This window comes from Blennius ocellaris (assembly GCF_963422515.1).
Source record: "Blennius ocellaris genome assembly, chromosome: 3".
Taxonomy (NCBI): domain Eukaryota; kingdom Metazoa; phylum Chordata; class Actinopteri; order Blenniiformes; family Blenniidae; genus Blennius; species Blennius ocellaris.
This window is the reverse complement of record NC_137652.1, coordinates 26,454,560-26,479,578: the sequence shown is the minus strand read 5'-3', so window position 1 is coordinate 26,479,578 and position 25,019 is coordinate 26,454,560. Positions and strand designations below refer to the sequence as shown.

At 44.0% G+C, this 25,019-nt stretch overlaps 1 protein-coding gene across 1 annotated transcript in view; it reads left to right on the top strand.

Moving 5' to 3' along the window:
* Window positions 1-603: 603 nt before the first annotated feature.
* Window positions 604-25,019, top strand: part of cnnm2b (cyclin and CBS domain divalent metal cation transport mediator 2b) — a gene marked incomplete at both ends in the record, with an annotated part of 42,716 nt that continues 18,300 nt past the window's right edge. The window contains one exon of the mRNA XM_080520440.1: window positions 604-2,092. Within this exon, the coding sequence (XP_080376566.1) occupies window positions 604-2,092 (1,489 nt within the window). The remainder of the gene's footprint in view (window positions 2,093-25,019) is intronic.

The window sequence follows — 25,019 nt, the reverse complement described above, 5'->3', positions numbered from 1 at the left end:
TGGTTAAAGTTAATGGAAATATTTTCATTGTTGCAGTGGCAGTCGACCCAAATAAAGACATGATGATGATAAATTTAAAAAAAAACCTCAATAATATAGAAACAATATATTAACGGTTAGAGTCATTTAAGGAAATGTTGGAACTGATTGGATTGAGTCATGATTGTGCAGGACAAATAAATGCATATTCCACGATTCCACACGTCTCGTATGAAATCGTGGACACATTGACGGCTCGTGCAGCAGCAGCGGCCTGAAAGTTTGAAGAAGTCACGAGAAGAGTTCCGTCCGTCTCCTAACATGAGGTGCACTTGTTTTGGAATTTGATTCGCCCAGGAGGCTGCGCAGGCCCCGCCCCTCCCCGGGCAGCGGCCGCCTCCCATTGGCCGGCGCCGTCGCCTGTCTCGGGGGACACCGGGGGAGGCACGAGCTTGCCAGTAAGCCTGCGCTCGCGAGGCATCAGTGTGGGACACGTCGTGAGAAGGAGCGGGTCCCGATGCTCCAGTCCCCGCAGCGCTGGGCGGAGATGAAGGCGGACTCCGGCTGCCTCTGATTTTTAGAAGCGCTTCTCATTCAGGCGCTCGCGTGCCAACGGCGATCGATATGGCAGATCCGTTATCCCGAGCGCCCGCGGCTGCAAACATGGCGTCACTGAACCGGGTCCGAGCTCTGGCGTTGATTCTCCTCACTGTCAACGGCTGTTGTGGCACCCCGACGGGTGGCAAGGACGGGTCCGAGGAGACCGTCATCATCGGGCTGCGGCTGGAGGACACGGACGACATTTCCTTCATGGACCGGGGCTACCTGCGGGTGAGCGAGCGCTCCCGGGTCAAGCTGCGGGTGTACGGCCAGAACATCAACAACGAGACCTGGTCCAAGATCGCCTTCACGGAGCACGAGCGGAGCCGGGCGGCGGCGGGCGGCGTCGACAGCTCCGCGGGGGACAACCAGAGCCGGGAGGACGCGTCCGGCGCGCATCCCTGCGGCATCAGGACCTCGGACATCATCATATTGCCCAACATCCACCTGAGCCGCAAGACGTCCGGGATAGTCGAGATCGAGGTCAAACCGCTGCGGAAGACGGAGAGGAGTAAAGCCTATTACCTCTGCATCGCCACCTCGATCCCGGCCGCGGCCGGGACGCACGACCCGTGGACGGAGAACACGTGGATCTACCACGACGGGGACGACACCAAGGTGATCGTGGTGGAGGAGAAGAAGTTCCTGCTGCCCTTCTGGCTGCAGGTGATCTTCATCTCCATGCTGCTGTGTCTGTCCGGGATGTTCAGCGGTCTGAACCTGGGGCTCATGGCCCTGGACCCCATGGAGCTCCAGATCGTCCAGAACTGCGGCACGGAGCGCGAGAAGAATTACGCCAAGAAGATCGAGCCGGTGCGCAGCCAGGGGAATTACCTGCTGTGCTCGCTGCTGCTGGGCAACGTGCTGGTCAACACCACCCTCACCATCCTGCTGGACGACATCGCCGGCTCCGGCCTCATCGCCGTGGTCATGTCCACCATCGGCATCGTCATCTTCGGGGAGATCGTCCCGCAGGCCATCTGCTCCAGACACGGCCTGGCCGTGGGCGCCAACACCATCTTCCTCACCAAGTTCTTCATGCTGCTCACCTTCCCCGCCTCGTACCCGGTGAGCAAGCTGCTGGACTACCTGCTGGGCCAGGAGATCGGCACGGTGTACAACCGGGAGAAGCTGCTGGAGATGCTGCGCGTCACGGACCCGTACAACGACCTGGTGAAGGAGGAGCTGAACATCATCCAGGGCGCGCTGGAGCTCCGGACTAAGACCGTGGAGGACGTGATGACGCCGCTGAGGGACTGCTTCATGATCCCCGGGGACGCCACGCTGGACTTTAACACCATGTCCGAGATCATCAAGAGCGGCTACACGCGCATCCCGGTGTTCGAGGGCGAGCGGTCCAACATCGTGGACCTGCTCTACGTCAAGGACCTGGCCTTCGTGGACCCGGACGACTGCACGCCGCTCAAGACCATCACCAAGTTTTACAGCCACCCGCTGCACTTCGTGTTCAACGACACCAAGCTGGACGCGATGCTGGAGGAGTTTAAGAAAGGTGAGGCTGTGTCGGTGCACCCACTCCACCCTGTGGCCTCACGCTCAGCCCTTTTTTACTGGCTTGACCTTTCACCCCCCCCCCCCCCCCCCCCCTCTCCTCCTCACTGGATAAGATGAGTTATGTAATGGTGACTGATACAGGTTGACCTGTCCAGTGCGTCTGGAGCTCAGGTTGTGTGAGTGAGTCAGGAAAGGTGTTGATGGAGGAGAGTGACGGTGCACCAGGTTCTTATCTCCCTCCATCACTTCCATTCAGTGCTAATGTTCACAATCTCCTCCTGCTTTCCTCCTCTCACTCAAGCCCTCCCCTCTCTACTTTTCCCCCCCTTCTTTTCATCTCCCTCTCCCTCTCTCTCTCTCTCTCGCTCTCTGATTTGTAAATGCATTAGGACATGTGGGAATGGTGCAACAGCCGTGCAGAGGTTATCAGGTGGGGGCATCTTGTTTGAGGACCTGCTTAAATCCCTCTCTGCCTCTCTTGTGCTTCGCCTTTGAGTGATGGTGGCAATAACTCCTTTTGTCCGGCCCTGGAATGCAGTCGTGTGGATAATGAATAACAGCCTCTAACACCCTCCTGCCCCACTGTGTGTTGTGTGTGCGTGTGTGTGTGTGTGTGTTCATATGCGCATGTTGTTTGAGAAAGATATTTACCTCACCCATGCTTTATCTGATGTTTTGCATAGCCCCCCCCCAACCCCTCCTCCTCTGTGTTGTAAGTTATTCCTGGCAGTGTTTGTAGCCGTGCTACAAGTCTTTTCCCTCCTCTTTGCCCCCGAACCCCCCCCCCCCCCCGGCGGGGGGGGGGGGGGGGGCAGGGTGCACGATGCACAGGTGCAGCTGGAGGTTCCGTCCTGCCAGTGGAGGTGCAGGTGCAGGTGGAGGTGGAGGGGGAACGGCGCGGTGGAGGCATCGCGTGCTCGTTAGAATATTCACTTGGCTTTAAGAGGATTAATCGGTGAGGGAAAAAACAAGGAGAAATCATTGAGCTCCATTACCAGAAATTAGGCGTAGCTCTCCATGCCAAATTAGCATTACATAATACTACTGTGGTGGTTGTTTGTTTTCATCACAGCTGAGTGGTTACACACACACACACACACACATGCATCACTTTTCTGGGTTAAACAGAAGAAGTGTCCTGTGGTTCTACCTGTGTTTACGTCTGAATTCATGAAGCGACGTCAAGGACTTTTTTTTTTAAAAACCTTTTGTTGAAAGTGGACAAAGTAAACAAAGTTCCAAATTTATGAGGTGAAGCTCGACGGTTGACTTTATTTTGGGAACAAAACTGCACATGCAATAAGAGAACCTGGTATTGACACAGTGAATATATATATCAGACATCATACAGGTGTTTTATCCACAGCTCTTCAGGGAAGCTGCTGCTGGCGAGAGATGGACTGTTGGTTCCTGCTTCAATCTGTGCATGTCTGTGTTTGTGGGAACTCTTGTAGGAACATGCTGTATGTCACCGGAATAGTTATTAGAAAGTTTGTTTTTTTTTGGTTATTGCTTGACCTTCAATTGTATAAAATTACATCGCCTAACTTGTCAACTGCTGATAAACTGATATATATCTATTGCTTTCAGCCACCACACCTTCATTGAGAGGTGAGATTTGTAAGAAGCAACTTTGTACACAGAAATATTCAAGGAGAAAGATCACAGCGACGCATTTAACTTCATTTTCGAGAGACAACTTGCCATCAGACCCACGTCGCTTGTCTAATTCCAACATTACATCAATCACAACGGTTCAAACTCCCTTCACACGCGATGGGAGTATAATGATTGTCCCGGAGCATATTGTTCCCATCAGGTTTCATATCTGACGCTGATTTAATCTGGGTTTGAAATCAGAGCATCTTGTCTAAACTTGTCAGGCAGAAGGACCTTGGCACACTTACATTTGTAGACAAGCGTGTGGTTTTTAAGTGACGTCACTGGTGCATCTCGCCCCATAAACTTATTCCCCAAACAGGATTCAGATCCTCGACGTCACAGTCGGCAGAAATGTAGAATGAAAGTAGTAGAACAAGTGAGATCGAGTACATTTACTTGGGTAGAACTTTTCAGTCATTTCTTTTCTACGCCTTCTTGATGCTGAATGATTCGAAAACTCATCAATTCGCTTTCGGGACCTAAAATACTAAAACGTTTGGAAACTTTTCACGGCGCTTTGATCACTCATGTGTTTTAAGGAGTTCTTTAAAATGTGTCCACAACTTTTAAGTTATCTGCTCAATTTTCCAATTGAATCTCCTGCAAAAGCATCAATTCTACTAAAAAAGTTCTTTAGAAACGATGAAATTCTCTTATTGCCGGCACATTATTAGCTTCTATCGTCTTACATCACGAAGAAAGTTCCCTAAATAAGACTTTCATGACTTATTGTGTGCATGTTAAGACTTGTTCTGGTTTCCAAGCACAGTTTATCCACATTTTGAAGAGAAATACATCAATCTGGTGCATTGAGATACTTTGCTAAAGCAAAAAGGGACAAAAATGTTATTTCTGCTCATGTATATTGAAAAAAAACAACAACCCCCAAAACACTTGATCTAGCAATTCCACAACTAATTTCTTTCAGTTCACTATTGAGTCCAGTCCCTCAGTTCGTGTTGCTTTGTGACTCGTGTAACGAGTCCTCATCTCATTGCCAGCGTTGTGTTATCACGCGGCTCCGGCTGTGGCTTGTGGTGTTTGAGGGAACTGTTGGGGAGGGCCGCCCGCCGGGTCAAAGTTTCCCGTCACTCTGGCTTTGTGCACAGCGCACAGTCGGTTCAAAGTACTTTGAATTGTAAGTCATTGTTAATTAATTTGATGCCGCTTGCAGAGCCGCGTCGTCGTCTGGACTCTGTTACGGGCAAATGAAATTTTTTTTTTTTAAATACTGTGTAGGAGCGGCAGGCGTCGATCCGCAATGGATCTACGGCTTGTTGATGTCACGGCTTGTCTTTGCAGGGACTTATTGAAGCATTTATTAAAAAAAACAAAAAACGCTTTCACTTAACTGATTTGATTAGCGGGGGAAAAATGGAGTTGGGATCAATGCTGGGCACCCATGTGTGTTTGACCCTGCTCAACTCGGGGCCCTAGTCCAGAGGTGACAGTCAGATTCCTGCAGGAGCCTTTTTTTTTTTTTCTTCTTTTCTTTCTTGCACCCGGACGCCCCTGTGGAAACTCCTGACCTCTTCATTAATTGCCCCCAGTCTGCCACTGCAACAATTACAGTCATCCAGGGTGCCGCTCGTCAAGCGGCAGGTTTTTCCGGCTAATGAGTGAGTCAGTGTGTGTCGTGCCATTTGGGCCCGGACCAAAGTGGCTGAGTTAAAAAACAAGAATGTAGCTGCCCCTCTGACTTCCAGTTATGTGTGATATTCCTGAATGTGAAAGTTATTCACTCGCTCACATGCGGCCTTTACCGGACCGGCGGGCGCAGGAAGGGATTTACTGTACGGGGGCAGGTCCTTTCTGGGGGGGGGGGGGGGGGGGGGGCAGGAGACTTTCCCCAATAGGATGATTTGCTTGTTTTGCTGACAGACGTCCCCGTGAATACCTGAATCCCTTCAAAGACCCATTAAATATCCCAGAGAGAAACCGAGAGTTCCCTCCACCTTCATGTTATCTCACTTCCTGCTGGAGAACGCAGGGTTTGTGTCGTTCGGTGTTTGAGAGAGAGAGAGAGAGAGAGCGAGAGAGAGAGAGAGAGAGAGAGCTCCCCGGTGTAAGCGAGCCTACATGAGGCCTGGCACGTCTTGAACTAGTTCCCCCGATCGCTGCAATATAGGCCAATCTATGCTTAATTCAGATTCAGCAGCCTTCACGGTCTCTCCGCTCGCTACTTTGTCTTAAAGTGAAACTCATTTTTGTTTTTGGTATCAGGACCCTGTTTAAGATCCCTGTGTTTTGTTTTTGTTTTGTTTTTTTTTTCCTTTCAATGCTTTTTATTCCTTCTGGGTGTTTTCTGTGCGGTACGTATCATAGCAAATGCCTAGAAAGCGCGTTGGGAGTGTTTGCCTGGTAACCCCCGCTGCCAAACGCTGCAGCGAGTGTTTGGATTAAATAGCTTCATGTTGGTGAAAACACCCAATGTTTCCTGATGAGGGACACGGCTTCTCCTGCCTGACGTTCACTTTAAATCAGAGCTGGTCTGCATTTCACTGCAGCAGCAGGTCTTCTCCTGTACAGACGGATATTTTCGTTTAAAACGTCCATGTTACCACACAATCTGTTAAGAATGTGAGTTTCTCTTCACAACTATGCAGATTTTTAGCTTTAACAGCTTCTCTCTTGATTCTTCGTCTCATTGATTTTAGTCGTTTCTTTGAGAAATGAGCCATTTTGCTGTTTGTCAAACTTGTGGTGCATCATTTCTCCTTACTTATATTCTTATATAGACTTATATTCATTATAGATTGTTCAGAATATTTACTGATCGAGTTGACGAGAATATAAATCTAACTTATCCATCGAGTGAAGAAAGTGTGAGAACGGACAGGAGAGAAACTGAGTTTGTGCACGCCATCACATAAAGAGGTTAAAAAGACGCACGTCAAGCTGTCAGATATTACACAAACTTTCACAATAAAGTGCTACCTATAACACTGATTCTACATATTGTGTACTTTCTGAATCATAGAGATGATTACATTTCAAGATTCGAGTTGGAAAAAGTTGATCAAAATGCAGTTTTCACAAGAATTCACCAAATAGTTTGGGACAAAATGTGCCATAAAACTAGAATACACTTTATTAGCAACTGTATTGTTTACCACACTGTGTACACTTTCAACTGTTTTGAATAACTATAAATTAGAGAACGTAATGTCCAAGAAAAGCAGACATCAACAGATTATTTATGTAAATTGTTTCTACGACTCTCATGATTTCACAAACTTTCCAGACTTTTCATTGATGACTTAATTGTTTGCTTGTTGTCTGGTTTCTGGGTTTAAAAACTGTGGCGACATTGAGTTTGTTTTTACTCTGATCCAATTTGCAACGCATGAAAAGTTGTTTTTTATAATTTAATGTATTCATTCGAAAGTAAATAAAAAATCAGGAGCAGCAGAACAACAATCCAAAGCAGCTTTATGAAAATTTATTATTTGAAATTGAATAGTGATGCAGATTGACCTCAGATTTGTCTTATTAGTACGTTTGAGTTTAACTAGTTAGTTTTGTTTTGTTTGCTTGGTTTCTGGCTTTTCGGTTGAAAGTGTTTCTGTTAAATATTCATTTAATCTATTTGAATATATTCTATTCTATCTGGACCTAAAAAGCACAATTTTATCAAAAATCAAAGTGCATTGCAATAGTATTATTATAATAGAGTTATAAATACATAAAAAGCAGATTTTGTTTTGTTTTATTTCAAATTGGATGGATTATATAATCTAATCTAAAGCACTGTTGTCGAGAGATATTCATACTTTCCTTAATTTTTCAGGAGTAATGTCTAAATATAAATGTAAGGATTTCAAGGTTATCTTGTTGTTTGTTCTTTTGTTAATTAATTTCAGGCATGCCAACAAAGGTATAAAGTACAAGTGTAAATCTATTTATGTCTGTCTGTGAAAACAGAAGTTTAAGTTTATCCTTTCTCTTAAAATGATAAAAAAATAAAATAAAAAAACAACCTGAATTTGTCTCATTACCTGTATTTTCTAGCGCATAACAGTTTATTTTAAGATGAATGACAAAATAAGGACTTTCAAGAGCAGTTTCAACTCTTTTTTTGTTCAGTTGTTCAAGCATTTCCACTTGTTTTTGGATTTTAAGTTACTGAAATTTTAGTTTCAGTAACTTCAGGATCCATGTTTTTTCTCCTTTTCCCAGTTTGTGCAGCCGATTGATGAATTCATCATAAAAATATGAGAAAACTGTGCTTGAACATCTGCACTCCACATTGAAAACCACAACATACCACAGTCTGTTTTCAAACATACAATAAGTCAGTTTAGACAGATCTCAGGACTCTCTTTGTAAATGACAGATTGTATTCTAAGATAATAGTTCTCAATAAATGTTCAAGCCGTCTAAAGCCAGAGGTTCTTTTCTTTTTAATAGTAATCATTAAATATGTGTGATTTCTGATGCAGTATCGTTTGGACAGGAGATAATTACATGATTTAACCCTAAAAATGGCCTAAAGAGAAAATACATTTAAATAAATTGTCTATAGAGTTCTAGAGTTTGGGCCCAGTTGATACTTGGAAGTTTGGCAAAGTGGTAAATTAAAGTGTTTTCGGTTCCTCTTTGTGTCTGATAACAAGAGGAAAAAGTTGTGAAATGTGTCTGGAAGAACTTGTTTATTATTCATGAATTTATACATAATGTGTATATATGTACATTTGTAGCATAATATCAGATGATATTGGTAAAAGTTTGAACTTTCTAACCAGAGGTGGGGTTGACTCTTGACTCTTGGCTCCTTGAATATGAAATCCTTCACTTTGAATTCCATTTGACTGTATAGTTGGCAGGATCTGGTAGGTATTGGTGAAAAACAACTACGTGAGGGTTAAAATGTCCAGTTGACACACATTTTAGTGAGTTCATTGCAGATTTTGCATCAAAATGCCACCAACTCTTCAATTCACACATTTTCCTTGCGAGAAATGAAGGGGAGATCATTTAAATGCACAAAAGCTGATGTTTATTGAGGTTTCATTGGAATCCGTTCACATTCGTGTCGTGTAGACAGACGCGACATTCAAAAGAGTATTCAAGGTTCGAAGTACCCGAACGAATACTTGGTTGACTTTTGGCGATTTAGACATTGACTGGGTTGAACTCTGGGGTTTGTTGTGTTACAAGGCTGGCTTTTGAATTGGCCTACATTCTTCAGATTCTGGTGCAACATGGAGTAGGAGCTGTTAAGACCTGATTAGTACAACAGTTTAGGAGTGTGAATCTAGACACAGTGCATTCCCCCAAGCCTGTCTGATCTGGCATTACCACTTTCCTTTACCTTTACCTTTGCTGTACTATCCACCTCGCTCGGTCCGTTCAACTTCCCGCCGTTGGCTCCCACGTCCCAAAACGTGCATTTTCGTTGCTTGTCGTTTCCCCATCTTGATGTCGCCGCAGCGCCGCCCCACAACTCCTGCGTTTGTCGCTCACCAAACACAACGACCGCGTCGGTGTCGGCCTGCGACGTTGGGCTGGGAAATCCTTTCGCCGTCAAATTGGCCCCCGCTTGGCAAACCAACCAAAGGTGCCATGGAAAAATGGATAGAAGAGGAAACCGGCAGCCACGGCGAGGTCGCCGCCGCCTCGAGGACCACTTCTTACGACGCCTCGCCTTGAACCGTGGGGATTCCTGACACGGCGAGACGTTTGATGTGAGCCGCTGTGATGTGACCCGGCGGATTGATGTCCATGCACTCCAAGATGCATCAATGGACGGCTTATAAGACCATGACAATGGGCTGTTATGAACGTCATCATATGGCTTCTATCACTGGGGTCGGTTAAATAAGCCTCATATTGTGCCGCCGAGGTGAGTGGGATGAGCTCCAAACACTTACTGTATTATTGTATTACCAAGGTTTCCTTTGCTTTGATGGAAGTCACAACAGTGTCGCAGTTTGCCTGGAGGGGTCATTATATCTGCGTCGCACACGTTTCCAGGGGCTCTCGCTCTCTTTCAGCGCCGCGCCGCGTGAAGCTTCACATCTTTTCTCCCGATCGCCATTCCGCAGACTCATTAGTGGCTCGTATCGCCTCTGGTCGCCGTGACGGTGTCTGCTCCTCGACAATGGCGTTTTGGTACCGTTGTGTTTGTGCGTGTCGTTAAGGAGCTGCTTCCAGCACATGTTGCCTAGGATCTGTAGCCATGCACCGCTGAGGGAAATTTGTTATTACGCAATCCAGAATGCAAACACCCCCACGTTGCTTTTAATAAGCTGGTCCCCAAAACAGAGAGCACACTGGACCTGTGTGTGTGTGTGTGTGTGTGTGTGTGTGTGTGTGTGTGTGTGTGTGTGTGTGTGTGTGTGTGTGTGTGTGTGTGTGTGTGTGTGTGTGTGTGTGTGTGTGTGTGTGTGTGTGTGTGTGTGTGTGTGGCTGATTATTCACTCTATTACCATAACAGGAGGTGAAAGCTTGTAATGGAACAACAGCTTCAATTTAAAACGGGAAATAAAGAACGTCTGTGTTCTAATGTATGATTTTAATTTTAAAGTCGTTTAGCTAGTTCACTCCCAGTGCTACTAATATCCGAGCCCTTCCAGTGCGGCGGTTGCGTTTACCGTCGGCCGACGTGAATTGTCCAGAGCGATCGTGATTCCGCGGCGGCTCTCATGACTCCGCGGGGAAATCCGATTAACAACCGATTGGATATTTAAAATTGTTCAGTCAAGATTGAGATCAGAATCCACTTTCCAGAGCTGGAAACCACCAAATTTTGTGAGTAATAATGTCATTAAGTCTGTGATACTCGTGTTTTTTTTTTTATTTCATGGCTGGTTTCTAGAATATTTCCTGAAAAGGAGTGAGGCATCACTGCATTTCCTATTTTCGGAAGTTCCTCGATACCGCATGCCGCATGAAGTCACTCATTTAGTCCGTGTGCCTGAGAGGAAATGTTTGTTTGGACTCCAGTTATGTCTTTAAGATATTATCGGGGTAATTTGGGCCGTTGTGCATTATGTCATTCTCATGAAACGAAGGGAAATCGCTGCCATTAGGGTTGCAGTGCGATGATTAGCGGGAGGAGAAGATCGATCGCCGGCCTCCATTATGTCTGATTAGCAGGGGCTGAGATGGTGAAGTTCACCGCGGGAGATGTCAGGTGTGTCCCACTGCTTGCTTTATTGGACTCCAGAGCTTCAGCGCCTCAATAAAACAAGAATGCAGTGATAGTTTTCTCCATGAAGGCAATCAGAGTGGATTAACAGGCGACATGTTTTCAGTCTCCAAGGTGCAGTAAATCGTCCGCATTGTCATTTATCTTCTAACCCGCCGCTCAGGTTTAATCTGCATTTTGAAATCTGTTTTGTCAAATGATCACAATAAATATTACAAAATTCAATGAAAGCACAAAGTTCCTGCATTTAAAAACAAATACATTTTTGCACCGTAGATCATAAGTTGTCACGCATTCATTGTTATTTCTCTTTTACATTAAACGAGCTGGTTCCACAGTTTATAAAATATCGTCAAAACGCAGGAAATATCTTCTGTGTTTCGCGTTAACGTTGCAGGAAAATGTTTGTTGCCCTCTTTGTGATAAATTACAGTTAAAAAGAAGTGGAAGAGATTTTCCCCCACAAGATACCAGCAACAATCAACAGTTCATTAAGCTCCTTTATACTTATTTTTTCAAGTAAGTTAAACAAAATCATGTTGATTAGAACTGCTAGTATGCGTGCTGCTCTGAAAATGTGCCGACTGTACATTTTCAATGTCGCGTGCATTTGACAGCAAAATCAAGTTGAGGTTTTTTTATTTTTTTTTATTAGAATTCTTTGAAATTCAGTTTCAGTTTTGGGTGTGCGTTTACATGACGGCGGTGCTCGGAGCCACTGACAACGCAACTTTCTGAACACTTTTGTATTTTCCACGCGAGGGTGGTTTCATTACAAAAAAACAAAAAAAAAACAAGCAAAAGCACCCACTAGTGGCCTAACATGAAAATTACATCGTTTTCACCGTTGCTGCACTTGTTTTTCGAAACGTTGCCGTGTGAACGTGAAACTTTCCTGAAACGGAAATGCAAAGAAACGTTTTCGTCTCAAATGTTGACTAAATTTGAGAAGAAAATGAGTTGAACCCTGCGAGGTTCAGGTGGACGAAGCTGTGAGAAAAGATGAACGGGTGAACAGAGACCTCTTTCTGTCTGTGGTTCTCGCTCCGTGGTTCTGCGTGGTGATTTATCGGTGTTGCTCTTTGGTTCTGTATTGTTGTGGTTCTGGTTGCGCGGCTCTATACCGATGTAGCTCTTGCAGTTCTGGTTCTGTCGATCTATTAATCTGCGGCTGTGTGGTTCTGGTTCTATGGTTCCGTGCAGCACACCGAGGGGAGCAGAGCCCCTTGCTGGTGCAGTCCCCCTCCTCCCTCCTCCCTCCTCCCTCCCTCCCTCCTCATCCTCCTCCCCCTCCTCCTCCCACATTCCCTCTCTCTCCCTCTTCTCTCCATATTGTCCTCTTGCCCGGTTCCCTCAGTGTTATAAATTACAAACGACACAAACCTCCAGGCCTAATGCCCCGCGATGGCCGCCGTCCAAGCTGCACTTTTGAGAGAGCCAAGAGGCTGGCTTCATTGATAACACCGGGCACAGTGTCCGTCTCTCCACTTGCTGGCAGCAGCAGGAGGAGCCCGGGACCAAAGACCATCAGCTGACCGAGCCCACTTCTCCAGAGCCGTTTTCATTTCGACTGGCCACGTGAAGCGCATCAATAATGACTGCAGACAACAGGCCAGCGTCGGGGGTTCGCGCTCACTTTTTTTGCAGGATGTCTGACGGTTTAATTATTCACGGCGGTCATTTTGGAAGCTGCCGCTTCAGTTTGTGGGCTTCGGCGCCGGGCTACCTGTTAGCCTTTACAACCCAGCGGGCCTCCGTCCAACACGCATGGGGGCTTTTCCTCATATTAACCACATTAACCCTTCAGTGGCCTCTCATTGACATTTTTAACCAATTGCCATACTTTTACGTAATTACATTTTTTTTTTTTTTTTTAATGACTGATTTTCCAGCCACATTCCGACACAAGGCCACACGGTGCCGGACGTGATGATGGATGAAGGGAGGACACACACTTTACAGATCAACAGTCACACACACTTATTTACACTGAAGCACCAGTTAAACTCATCGGGGGATGAAACTGGGCTACAGAGAGAACTTTTCAAACACATATTTTAAAATTTAGGGCTCAAAATTGACTCTCAAGCGAGAACGCGAAAAACAAATCATGAACGTCAACTACTTGTGTGTATTTATTAGGAATGGTTATCGCTAACCGAGCAGCAGAATCGCAGATCCAGTATTCCTGTATTATAGAGGCCCTGTGTATAACGTTTACAGATGTAAATGGTAAATGGTCTAGATTTATATAGTGCCTTCTAACCACACTGAGGTAGTCCCAAAGCGCTTTACATATCAGCTCACTCACCCATTCACGCTCACATTCACACACCAATGGGACAGAGCTGCCATGCAAGGCGCTAATGAACCACTGGGAGCAATTTAGGGTTCAGTGTCTTGCCCAAGGACACTTCGACACATAGACCGGTGTAGACTGGGATCGAACCTCCGACCTCTCACTCCGAAAGACGACCACTCTACCACCTGAGCCACGGTCGCCCCATATGTAAATATATAGTTTCACTATACTTGAACATGAATTGTGCTTCGGCATAAAAGATGCTTTGCTGAACCTGCATTTTCATATATTCTCCAAAATCAAAAACTCCGAGACACGCATCGCCGATATCAACATTAAAAAAGATCTAATAATTCATGAATTAGAACGAGAGATATTCTCTTGAGAGAATATTTGATATTGCCCCAACTGACGAGGCGTGACCTCTGCTTTCAGTGAGCCGACAGCAACACCAGGAGATATGAATTCCACTTTTCTGGACACATGACAGAGCTGATCCACATCCTGTTGTCACATTCCGATATTGTCTTTTTCCACAATCACAAGGTTAAAGCAAAATGAACTCCCAAAGTTTCACACTGTCCGATTTGATGCAAGTTTGATTTATTATAGCTTCCCTCCTCGATGTTCCACATGAAAAAATAAATAAACTGAAAGTGCATAGAAGGCATATATGTGCCTACGTGGGATTCTTGTAAAGGCACAGATGCATTTTTAGGTCATTCAGTTCTCTTGGTATGCCGGCAGTGGAGCTTTTTTCCCTCTCTGGCGTCTCCCAGCTAACAGCAAGGGAGGGAACTGCTAGTAGAGCCCCACTATGGGTTGCAGGCCCCAGCCACTGCTCCAGCTGACCCTGCAGGCCCACATTCAGCCTGGAACATTTAACCCTATCCACAGCTTACCCTGTCCCCGCAGCTCCACGCATGCTCCACTGGATATTCTCCCAGGTTTTTGTTTTCTTTGTGTGTCTTTTTCTCTCTTTACACTTTGCTGTTGTTTTTTTTTTTTTTTACTGTTTAATGATAATGATGATCAGGATTTCAGCAGATTTGAGACAATGGGTGATATTTTGAGTCCCATTCATTCCCAGCGCTTTAAGACTGCGTCGGTTTCTTGTTCATGCAAGACTTAAACCGGGAAAAATTCCAAAGAGACAAAACATTTACACTCCCTGACAAAAGGAGGTGATAACGGTTTGTAATGTAAGTTCACAACTGAGCGACACACCGAAGCAGAAGATGTTGATATTTAATCGAGGTGAAGATGATGCAGGATGTGAGACCTGGGGTTTAATATATTGAGGACAGAAAAATGTAATTGTGTTTCCTGCAGCGACTTGTTAACATGTGAAAGCATTTTCAATCTACATCTCAGTCGAGAGCCTTTTTTTATTCATGTTTGTGCATAAAAACACAACTCAGTCTGTTAAAAAAAAAGGCTCAAGTGACTAAACTGAAAATCTTTGGTTTGGACTAAAGTATGAAGTCAAAGTCAAATTGAGCTCGACTCTCAAGTCTGCTGTGAATAAAAGACCCACTGTGGAACTGAATCTCACGGCGTGGCCATAAATAGACAATATGAACAAAGTGTATCACCAAAAATAGAATTTAAAGAAGAAGATAGAGAATGTAGGAAATGAAAGAGAGCAAAAAGAGTTTAAAATAGAAGTTAAAAACTGAAACGTGCAATATACAGTGTCGGCTGAGAATAAGCTCTAATGGATATGGAATTTCTATAATAAACCGCACAACTTGAGGTTTGCTGTGTGTTGATCCAGATTGTATAATCAAACCTGAAGCTGAATCGCAGCCTGCGTTGTAGGTGAGTCGACGTGACCGCGCAAAATAAAAAATGTCATAAGCGTCTAATATCCATTCAAAAGAAATTAGTGAAGCGTGAACGGAGACTCTTTCTCGGGAAGTTAAAATATTCACTTTTTAAGACTTATCGTGACCAGTAGTTGTTTTCTGAGGTGAAAAACGATCTGTTATTAAACACAAATATTGTATAAGTTAGAGCTTCAAAAAGTCTGGTTGCGAAACATCTCTCAACACATCTTACAACACGGTAACTGTGATATCAACAGGTAATCAGGAGACGACAAGAAAGCAGTTTTTCAGTTTACACATCAGAAATATGTTCGATTAAAATGAGCACATTGAGTTTCTTGTTGTTAAATGGTTCAGTCTAATACATGTTCAAATAATAAATATGAATAAATGAGATTCAGTCTACTTGATATGAATAGATGGAAATATGTGACACGATTAAATTACGTTAACTCAACAATTTATTTTTGTGAGTGTGGAAATGACTGAGAATGATTTGGGTTTTTTTTCCAGTGTTTCCAAAAATATTCACTTTGCGGACAAAAAGTCCGAGGTGATGTAAGGACACGTTATTGTCACTTAAAGTGAGTATACATTTGAAATGAAGTAAAACAATTAAGGTAAGTAATTAAAGCAATAACAATGAAGTAGTGCAATATGAAGTCTCGTTTTTATGTGCAATAATTTGATGTGTTTCTTGATGCAGAGCACAAAAGTTTAAAAACACATAAATAGTCAATGAAAGTTCAGACCGACTCATGTGAACGGTTTGCTTTTTCCGAGATGCTTTATGTTTCATGATAATGGAAACGAAAGTGATTTGAAGAACGAGTTGCCGGCTGCTTGTGAGGCAGCAACGAGGAGAAAGTGGAGGATGCTGGAGGTCGTTGGGGGTTTCACCGTTTCCTCTACGTTCCCAAAGCCTATTGCACAAAGCACATGAGCTTTTTTTATCGAGTACTTAGCTCATTCTAGCTTTAAGGATTTCTCTCCGGCTAATTGTTTTCATTGAGGTATTAATTATAAGTTTTAAATCTCCAGAGTGCCCCATGCCAAAATGCGTGTTTTCGGGCGTTTAATTGGCGTCAGCGCCGGAGGAGAGTACGTCCAATGACTCGGCCGCAGCAGATCGTATTGAATCACTGTTGATCATTAGTCACTTCTGAAGCTCGAGCAGCAGTTCAACTCATTTGACGTTACTGTTAAATGTTAAACAACATATGGAAGGTGAACCATCTCATTTGGAACCGCAATTTGGTTTGATGTTTGAAAACAAATCCCACTTCCTGGAATGTCTTCCACCTGGATGAGGGGTTCATTTAATCAACGACTTCGTCAAACAGGTTTACGTAATGTTGATTTAGAGCAGGCGAGTCCAACACAAGGCCCGTGGGTCAAAACCGGCAAAGAAATTGTGAAGATTTAAAGGAAAACGTAGATCTTTTGTCTTTTTCTTTTTTTTTTACAAACATATTTATTAGCGACACAACGGAGAGACCCGAGCTGAGACGTCAGTGACGCTGCCAGGAAAGATCGCAAACTGTCAGGGCGAGTTTGTAAAAAACACCCATAATGCAACAGTAACAGGAGGTTTTTTTTCGTTTTTATTATTTCATTGTATTTTCAACCAGAAGGTTTCATGAAAATTGGCTTCACGTTGAGATTGTAGTAACTTTTGGGAGTAATTTTCATGAGGTATACTCGGCTCCACGACAAAGTCAAACTCTAAAGTTTAATTATAAGTTATTATGGCACAATTTTACCAGTCCAGCACACTCAAGATACAGAAATTGGTCTTTTTTTGGTTGCTCTATTAAAATGTGCTTGACGCCCTTGATTTATTCGAGCAGCACTGAGCAGCAGTTGCGTTCGATCTGGTTGATGTGGGATTTTTACATAAACTGACTAAAAATCTCAGAAAGTAGATTTTCGGACTCACAGCATTGATGCGAGTTGAATCTGTGCCTTTGGCGACGATCAAGCTGCCAAACATAGTGATGCAATGACAATAGTTACCATGGTGATAGTTGTGTTTACTCGTGCATACAGTGTGACGTTTTGCTCGTTGTGTGTTTGCAGGAAAAAGGCAGTGAAGGTGTTGGTGCTGATTTAGTATCACTGTACAATTATTTCAAGAAAAAAGCAGATCGTTTGCACGATAGAAAAATTTAAATGGGAACGAAAAACTGATTTCAGAAGTAATTACTTCATAATTCAATCTTATCTCATGCATCATTTATGTAGCCATTTGCTGGCGCATTGATTTTACTCAAATCTCTGGATTTGCTTTCAAGACACTTTGAGCTCTTAATCAGTCAAAGAGGGTCTTTAATGTTTTTTTATACCCCGCTCTTGGAAAATGGCCTTAAAATCTGACGTCTGTCTCTTTTTGGGCTTTTCAGATTTAAAACATACAAACAAATGTGACGCTTCCAGATTGTGCGACACGCAGATCAACTTTAGAAACATGCTGTTTTCTTGAACGAGACGTAATTCAGTCCATTTACTGCAAATCGAGACGATTCCTGCTACGTTCCTCCTGACAAGTGGCTTCATTCTTGTGCCAAATCAAACTTTAAAGTGATTTTTTTTTTTCTTTTTCTCATTTCTACATGCTGTCATGGATGCATTTATCTAAAACATGTTGCAGGAACAAAGGAGGCTGAGCTGGAGCTCCAAAGCAGTAGAGGCCAGATTGCCTCCACCTACACATCAGGAGGTGGAGGATGAGCGTGAAATGCATCATTCTGAGCTCATTCAGATTTAAATCCCCCCCCCCATCCCCCAAGAAATGGACATCCAAACACTCCTGCAAGAGGCTTTTTATTACTTAAACCGTGGGAGATAAACAAGCAAGTGGCAGATTTGTTCCGGAGAGGCTGCATATCTTCATTTGCAGGGGATGTGCATTTGTGGGATGAATAGAAGAGTGTGTCCAGGCCAAATGTGATCATGTGCAAACTGAAGCTCAGATCATTTTAAAGTTGGATTTCAGTTCTCCCACAGAGTACGTAAGTTAATAAACTAGTAAATTTGTATCCACGCGTCAATTAGCAGTTGTAAAAGATTGCTTCTTTCGCTACTTTAATTCCGCTGCCATTGGCTTTCGCTGCTTATCCCACAAATGCGGCACCTTTTAGATCAGGGGTGTCAAAACACTGAATTTCACTTCAGAGGCCACATGCAGCCTGATTTCATCTTCAGTGAGCTGCTTCTAAACGTTTAAATTTAAACTTTAAAGTTTTTATTTTTTACTTTGTTGTGGTAATACAGACAATTAATGCCAAAAATGACTACAATCTCAACATAAAGCCAATTTTAAGGAAACCTTGTGGTGTAAAATGTCCCCAAAACTCCTGTAGCTGTTGCATTATGCAGGTTTATTCAGACTCACCCTGACAGAATGGCTTTGACACTAATGCTACTATGCTAGCTTCCATGGCAGCATCATGATATATCAGCGTTGTCTTATGTCACTGCTCTTAAGAAATAATTTTTTTTTTTTTTTTTTTTTAAGTTTTCCCATTTGCTTGATGGTTCGGCCGGATTGGAGCCTCTTGTTGGTTTTAGCACACGGCCTTTATGTCTTGACACCCCCGGTTTAGATCATCGCCAAGAAAATTGATGCAGCACATAAACCAAACAGAGATTTCCTCTTCTGATATGACGGATCAGTTCACCTGGATCACATCTTACTGGAATAATGGTCACCCGTTTGTGTGAATCGTCAATCCTCTGGTTAAAAAGATGTGATTTTTTCACGTTGCCGCACGAGTGTCAGCGCGCGGGTTTTGAAAACACGGCCCCGCTTTGAGGTTTTCTGTAAGTGACCAAGACGTTCTTGTCATCGTCGTGTGACGTGCTCGCCATTCAGCAGTTGCAACACTCGCATAACAGAGCAGCACCTGACCGCAGGCCCATTCATTTATCCCCACTGGTTTCCCATTGATGCCTCTCCTTATGACTGAGGCCCAAAGGAATCTCCACCCAGGGGACCTTTCAACAACAAACGCAGCCAGCTACGACAGCAAGCTGCTTCTCTGAATGAACAACAATGTCATTCCAGCAGAGTGAGTGTGCGGCTGTACTGTATGTGTGTGTGTGTGTGTGTGTGTGGAGAGTCAAACACCACTGGCTAGTAGCAGCAGAGTGATCTTGTGACCAAAGGCCCCTTAATGACGGTTAGGAGCTGGAAGCAGACTTAACTCCTCTGAGTGAACCTGATTAGTCCGTATCCCGCTCGCTGTACTGTTTGACCCCCCACCCCCCAAAGGCCAGCCGGGGCAAAGTGACCACGGCATCTGGGGCCGAGCGCGAGCACACGACTGGTTCGAAATAAATCTGACTGAAGGTGCATTTGCGGTTAGGAACAGCTGTTTTCCCCTTCCAGGCCCAGTGGAGTTGGTTCACCATGTCACCCAGTGTAACAGTGTAAAGTTTATGGCTCTGTATCGGGACAACATGTGCGACCACTGGACCACTGGACCACCCCGTCTCACAGCATGTGGGACACCACATTTTCCATAACTTCCTATAAATGCTTCGGCGTCGTCACAGTTGGGATTCGGAGTGAAAAACGGATGAACACGCACGTGAATGAGTAAATCCATCCATCCATCCGATTTTCTTGCCTCGTCCGAGGGATTGAAGCCCGGGCGGGTCACCGGTCGGTCAAACTCAAACACATTCACAGGACAGACAATCCAGAGTCAGTTGACCTTAAACCAGGACTGTCAGACATGAGGCCCGTAAAACAAAACCAGCCCCTCTAGAGGCTCCAATCCCATCAAGCCACCAAGCAAATTGTAGCTATTTAAAAGAAAACACTGATTTTTAAAATTTTCTTTTAACAAAATTTCTTAAAAAGTAGTAGATACAATACAACACGGAGACCGCGCTGCGATGTCGCTGATGCTGCTGTGAAAGCTACGCTATCAAACTAGCCTCAAAGCCATGCTGTCAGGGTGCGTTTGTAAAAACATGCATGATGCAGCAGCTCTAGGAGACATTTCACTGTGTTCTGTACCAGAAGGTTTCATTAAAACTGGCTTTATGTTGACATTTGTCAAAATGTTCAATCCAAATTGTTTGGTTTTTGTGAAAATGTAGACATTTACATCACGGATTCTCAGCAAAGAAAACCTTAAAAGTTTCAATATCTGACTTTATTGTTTTACTGGTCCGGAACCACTCAAGATGAGATTTTGTCAAACATATTCTAGTATCAGGGGCCACAAGGCCCTACAGCCTTGTGGCCCCTGATACTAGAATATGTTTGACACCCCCACTTTAAACTATCTGTCTCTCTGTGACGTACTGGATCTGTGGATTTTCTCTGGGTAAGGCAAGCACCAGGTTTTATCGTGTTTCTCTTGTTATTCAGCCGATTTCACATTCATTTATTCACAGCTTATTAACTCGGCTATAATTGCCAGTGTGTATCTCTGGAAACGCGACTTGTTTCTTTACATCTGTTCATCTGAGTGCAGGGATTTTGGGATGTTGTCTCGAATGAGCAAATCCACGTAACTCACTGTATAACATCAATAATACAACGGGTATCATGTCATCACTTCCATCAGCATGTCTGGAGATGGAGCAAAACATGTTGTGAAGACGTATTTGTTTTTATTGTATTTGAGAATGAGAAACGATGATGAGCTGGGATATATGTTCTAAAACCGGGGCGTCAAACATGAACGACATCCAAAACAGCCAAACCTGCAACCAAATCGTTAAAAAAAAAAAAAAAAAAACACCTCAAAGAAATTTTTTTTTTTTAAACAAATTTCTACAGAGTTGCATAATGCAACAATAATACAAGGTGTTTTGACATTTCACTGTATTTTGCACCAGAAGGTTTCATTAAAATGGATTTTATGGTGAGATTTTAGTCATTTTCTGCAGTTTTTTTTTTTTTTTTTTGTGGCTTCGCAATAATATACAAATTTTCATTGTGTATCCTCTGCACCACAACAAAGACAAATACTTAAAGTTACCATTGTACCATTCATTTATGAAATGGACACCTGAGAGGGAAAATTGGTGAGATGATAGTCTCTTACAGCAAGTCATAACAAACGTGTACGGCGTGTTTGCGGCTTTAACATCCGTCCGTATGACCAGATGACAATGACCAAGCACACACTCAAGCATTCACATAAACAAATATGCAGACGCATTCCTTTTATGTCTCCAGATAATACAAGCACAGACAGAGAATGGCATCGTTTAATTACATGTGAATTCAGCCAGGACTGTTTATTGAAATGAGGAAGCCACAAATAGTCGACATGTCACCGGCACCAGGGCGACGTTTTTCTCCATGTCAATGGAAAAATGGGTCAGAGGAGTTGGAAAGTCTCTTTCTTTCTCTTTTTTTTTTTTTTTCCTCAACTTGGAGGTAGATTTAGAAGAAAGATCATCCAATGAGTTCCCATCACCCAAACGTTGCACTATATTTGTCAGTGCTCAAATATTTGGAAAAATAAGGGGGTGGGGGTAAAAAAAGGGGATGGGGGGGGGGGGGGGGGGGGGGGGGGGGATGAGTGTCCACAAAAGATACTGACCCCTCATACTCCCACCCCAACTCTCGGAGCCTTACGTGCCTATTTATAGGGGGGAAATTGCGCTATGGAAAAATATGACAAAGCTGCATTCCATAAATAAGCTGGGAATGGTGGAAAAGAGCACGCGGCTTAGTCTCTGAAGGCCTGAGAGGAGGTTCTCAGGCCTGGCTTCGTTCAGACGGATGGATGGATGGATGGATGGATGGATGGATGGATGGATTATTGGTTTGGACAAATGCAGCCATCAAGATGGAGAACCTTCAATTTGGATCTTTGTCAAACTACATTACGGCAGTGAAATGCCTCCGGGACTTAATGCCATTGACAAGTGTCACTGTGCCGGCGCCCATTTGTTAGGATTTATACTTTGAGGCAGTTTGATAACCTCCCTCTGCAATATCTGTTGGCAACAGTAACATATTAGGAATTCGCCAAGTCAGTGTCTGCTTCACGATAGGATACTATGTCCATGATCATTTCTGCTTTCAGGACTAACGTTTTATCATTTAGACAAACTCATTCTGTGTCCAGGTAAACTCAATAACACTGTTGATCCAAACAGGGGTTTGTCGTGGGACACGTTTGTCAGGGATGAAACATTTTGTCCTGAAAGTTAATGTGTCCGAAGTAAGAAAAAAAGAAAACCAGACAATAACTAGAAAATGTCAGAGGAAATGTTGTGTGTTCCTGCTACTTGCTGCTGACTAGTTTCTCCTGCAGTTTGTTTGACAATTTGTCACAGATCTTTGTGGAAATCGTTGACAAAAGTCATATCACACTATTCCTGTTGCTGTTCATGCTCCCATTTTCACTGAAATCCCACCTGCTTTTATTTAGCCCGTTGTTTGTGCGATTTTTGCAGAAACGGTTTGCCCAATCAAAATGTCCACACGTGTTGATGTGGTCATCGGTGCACGACTAGTTATGCGTAAAAAACAAAACAACCTGGGACAGTAATCTTTGCGCGTTGCCTCTATTAGAGCAGAGGCACACAGAATAAGAATTTGGGTTATTTCTGTTTGCACCACATCGTTATGGTGTTGTCAGTCTGCAGCGGTCAGTCTCTGGCAGGAAGTCGGTAGAAAGGCCAAAGCATCACGGTGCGCAGGGTCCCAAGTTACAGGACTGAAAGATCAGCTGTGGACTGGTTGTCGTCAGGTAGTTTGGCGTTAGCGGTTACAACAGTCTGGAGGTTTGGAGCTTCGCATGTTCGCTCACATTCGGTGTACATGCCTCTTAGCTTTTTTAAAACTCTAATAACCCTCGACTCAGAAATGCTCTTCCGTCAGCGTCAAATCTCCTAAATCAGACACTTCAACACACTAAACTGTCCAAATGCTAAACGCTGTCACAGTCGGATGCTCCAACCACCTTAACCTCAGTCAGAAAGCATGAAACCCTCCATTCCGTGAGTTTACCCCAATGCTCAGGTGAGCGGACCCTTTAAATGTTGTCGGTGCAGAATTGCGGGACAGTATGAGCCTGTCTGCTTCGGTAAAGGATGCATCAGTGTGTCAAATGAAATAAAATAGAACATTTATCTGAAATAGGCCCAATGTAAGACAGGGAAACCATTGAAAACAATATACATATATATATATATACAGGGTTCACATATTAAACAAATGGCACCGTTGGGAGCATGTACACAAAAAACACCTCAAAATGTGGGAAAATCCAACAAACTGTGAAGAATTTGTCAAAGTGACTGGAATTTGAGGGAACATGAGAGCACGTACACAAAAAGAATAAAAAAAAAATAGGGACAAAATTCAGGAATAATTGTTGTATGACCTTTTTTTATGAATCCACAAACCGTTTCCGCATAAATCACAAAAGACTACAGAAAATATGCCGATTGGATTTTGGTGAAAAACACAAAATAGAGGGGAAACTAGTCATCTAAAACACTTGATTTTCAATTTGCTCTGCGTTGCACAGCGGACTGTCTTTCACGGGGACAGGAGGGCACAAATGTGGCACTTAAATCAAGGAGATTTCCGATATTTGATTCATTTAGAAATGCGCCACAACCCGATGTGTCAGTAATGTTCACATATTAGAACCTTAACTATGGTGCAATCTGGAAAAGTGAAATAGAGCTGGTTTACCGATGCGTCTTATATGTGGAGAAAAATTGCCAAACGGTGAACACCATCATGAATTTATCAACAAAAAGTAGAAATACCATGTATGTATGTATGTATGTATGTATGTATGTATGTGTGTATGTATGTGTGTATGTATGTATGGGATTAGTACAGCTTCACAGCCTTTTTTTCCCCCAGTCTTTATTTATTTATTTTTTATTTCTAGGCTTTGTATTTATCCACTGACTAAGAGAAATGAGAAATACAGTAAATTAACAGTGGCGCATTGAAAAATGGAAGAACGAAAGTACCCGAATAAAATTCCCCTGTGATCGTTCCGTCCGTGAAGCGGGCATTGTCGCTGAACGCAGTGAAATGTTGACCTCAGCATTTTCTAATAATCTGACTATGGCGGTTTTGTTGTGCAGCTCATGCGCCCGCCGATTTACACAGCAGCTCGGAAACTCAACTGTTTTCTCTGTGGGTTTAGTTGTATCTTAGGTGTGTGTGTGTGTGTGTATGTGTGTGTGTGTGTGTGTGTGTGTGTGTGTGTGTGTGTGTGTGTGTGTGTGTGTGTGTGTGTGTGTGTGTGTGTGTGTGTGTGTGTGTGTGTGTGTGCGCGCACATGCTGCCATTTTTAAATTAAATTCCAAACACGCTTGTTGGTATTTTAGCCCCAAGATCTGCCTTTAATGGACAAAAGTGAAAGTGAATTGACCTCTGACCCCGTTGCGTGCAGCGTGCCTGTGTGCAGGACTACCCAGCATGCATCCAGCCTCAGCCCAGGCAGACGGTCCCAGATGTCAGGCAGCAGTGGTGGGTTATAGGACCCCAGACGACTGGTCCTTGCAAGGACACGCTCTCCCCGAGGCTCGCTGCCAAGTTCCAGGCTTCGGAGGGTGCGGAGGGTCAGTCTCCCCTCCCTACCTCCAGCCTCTCGCTCCAGCCGCTCAGCTCACTGCCCAACGGCGGCGAAGGAGCGGCGGATAAACAAGCTGTCCTTGTCTCGTCTTGTATTTATGGCCGACAGAAGCGCCTACTATTTTCTCTCTCTCTCTCGCTCTCTCTCTCTCTCTCTCTCTCTCTCTCTCTCTCTCTCTCTCTCTCTCTCTCTCTCTCTGTCGTTGTGTGGTATTTTGTCTTTGTGGGAAACTGGAAGGTATGCACTCAAGTTGTGGGACAGCGAGGCGGAAAGGTTCGGAGCGGGGCTACCGTTTGAGTGTGTGTGCGTGTGTGTGTGTGTGTGTGTGTGTGTGTGTGTGTGTGTGTGTGTGTGTGTGTGTGTGTGTGTGTGTGTGTGTGTGTGTGTGTTAACTACCC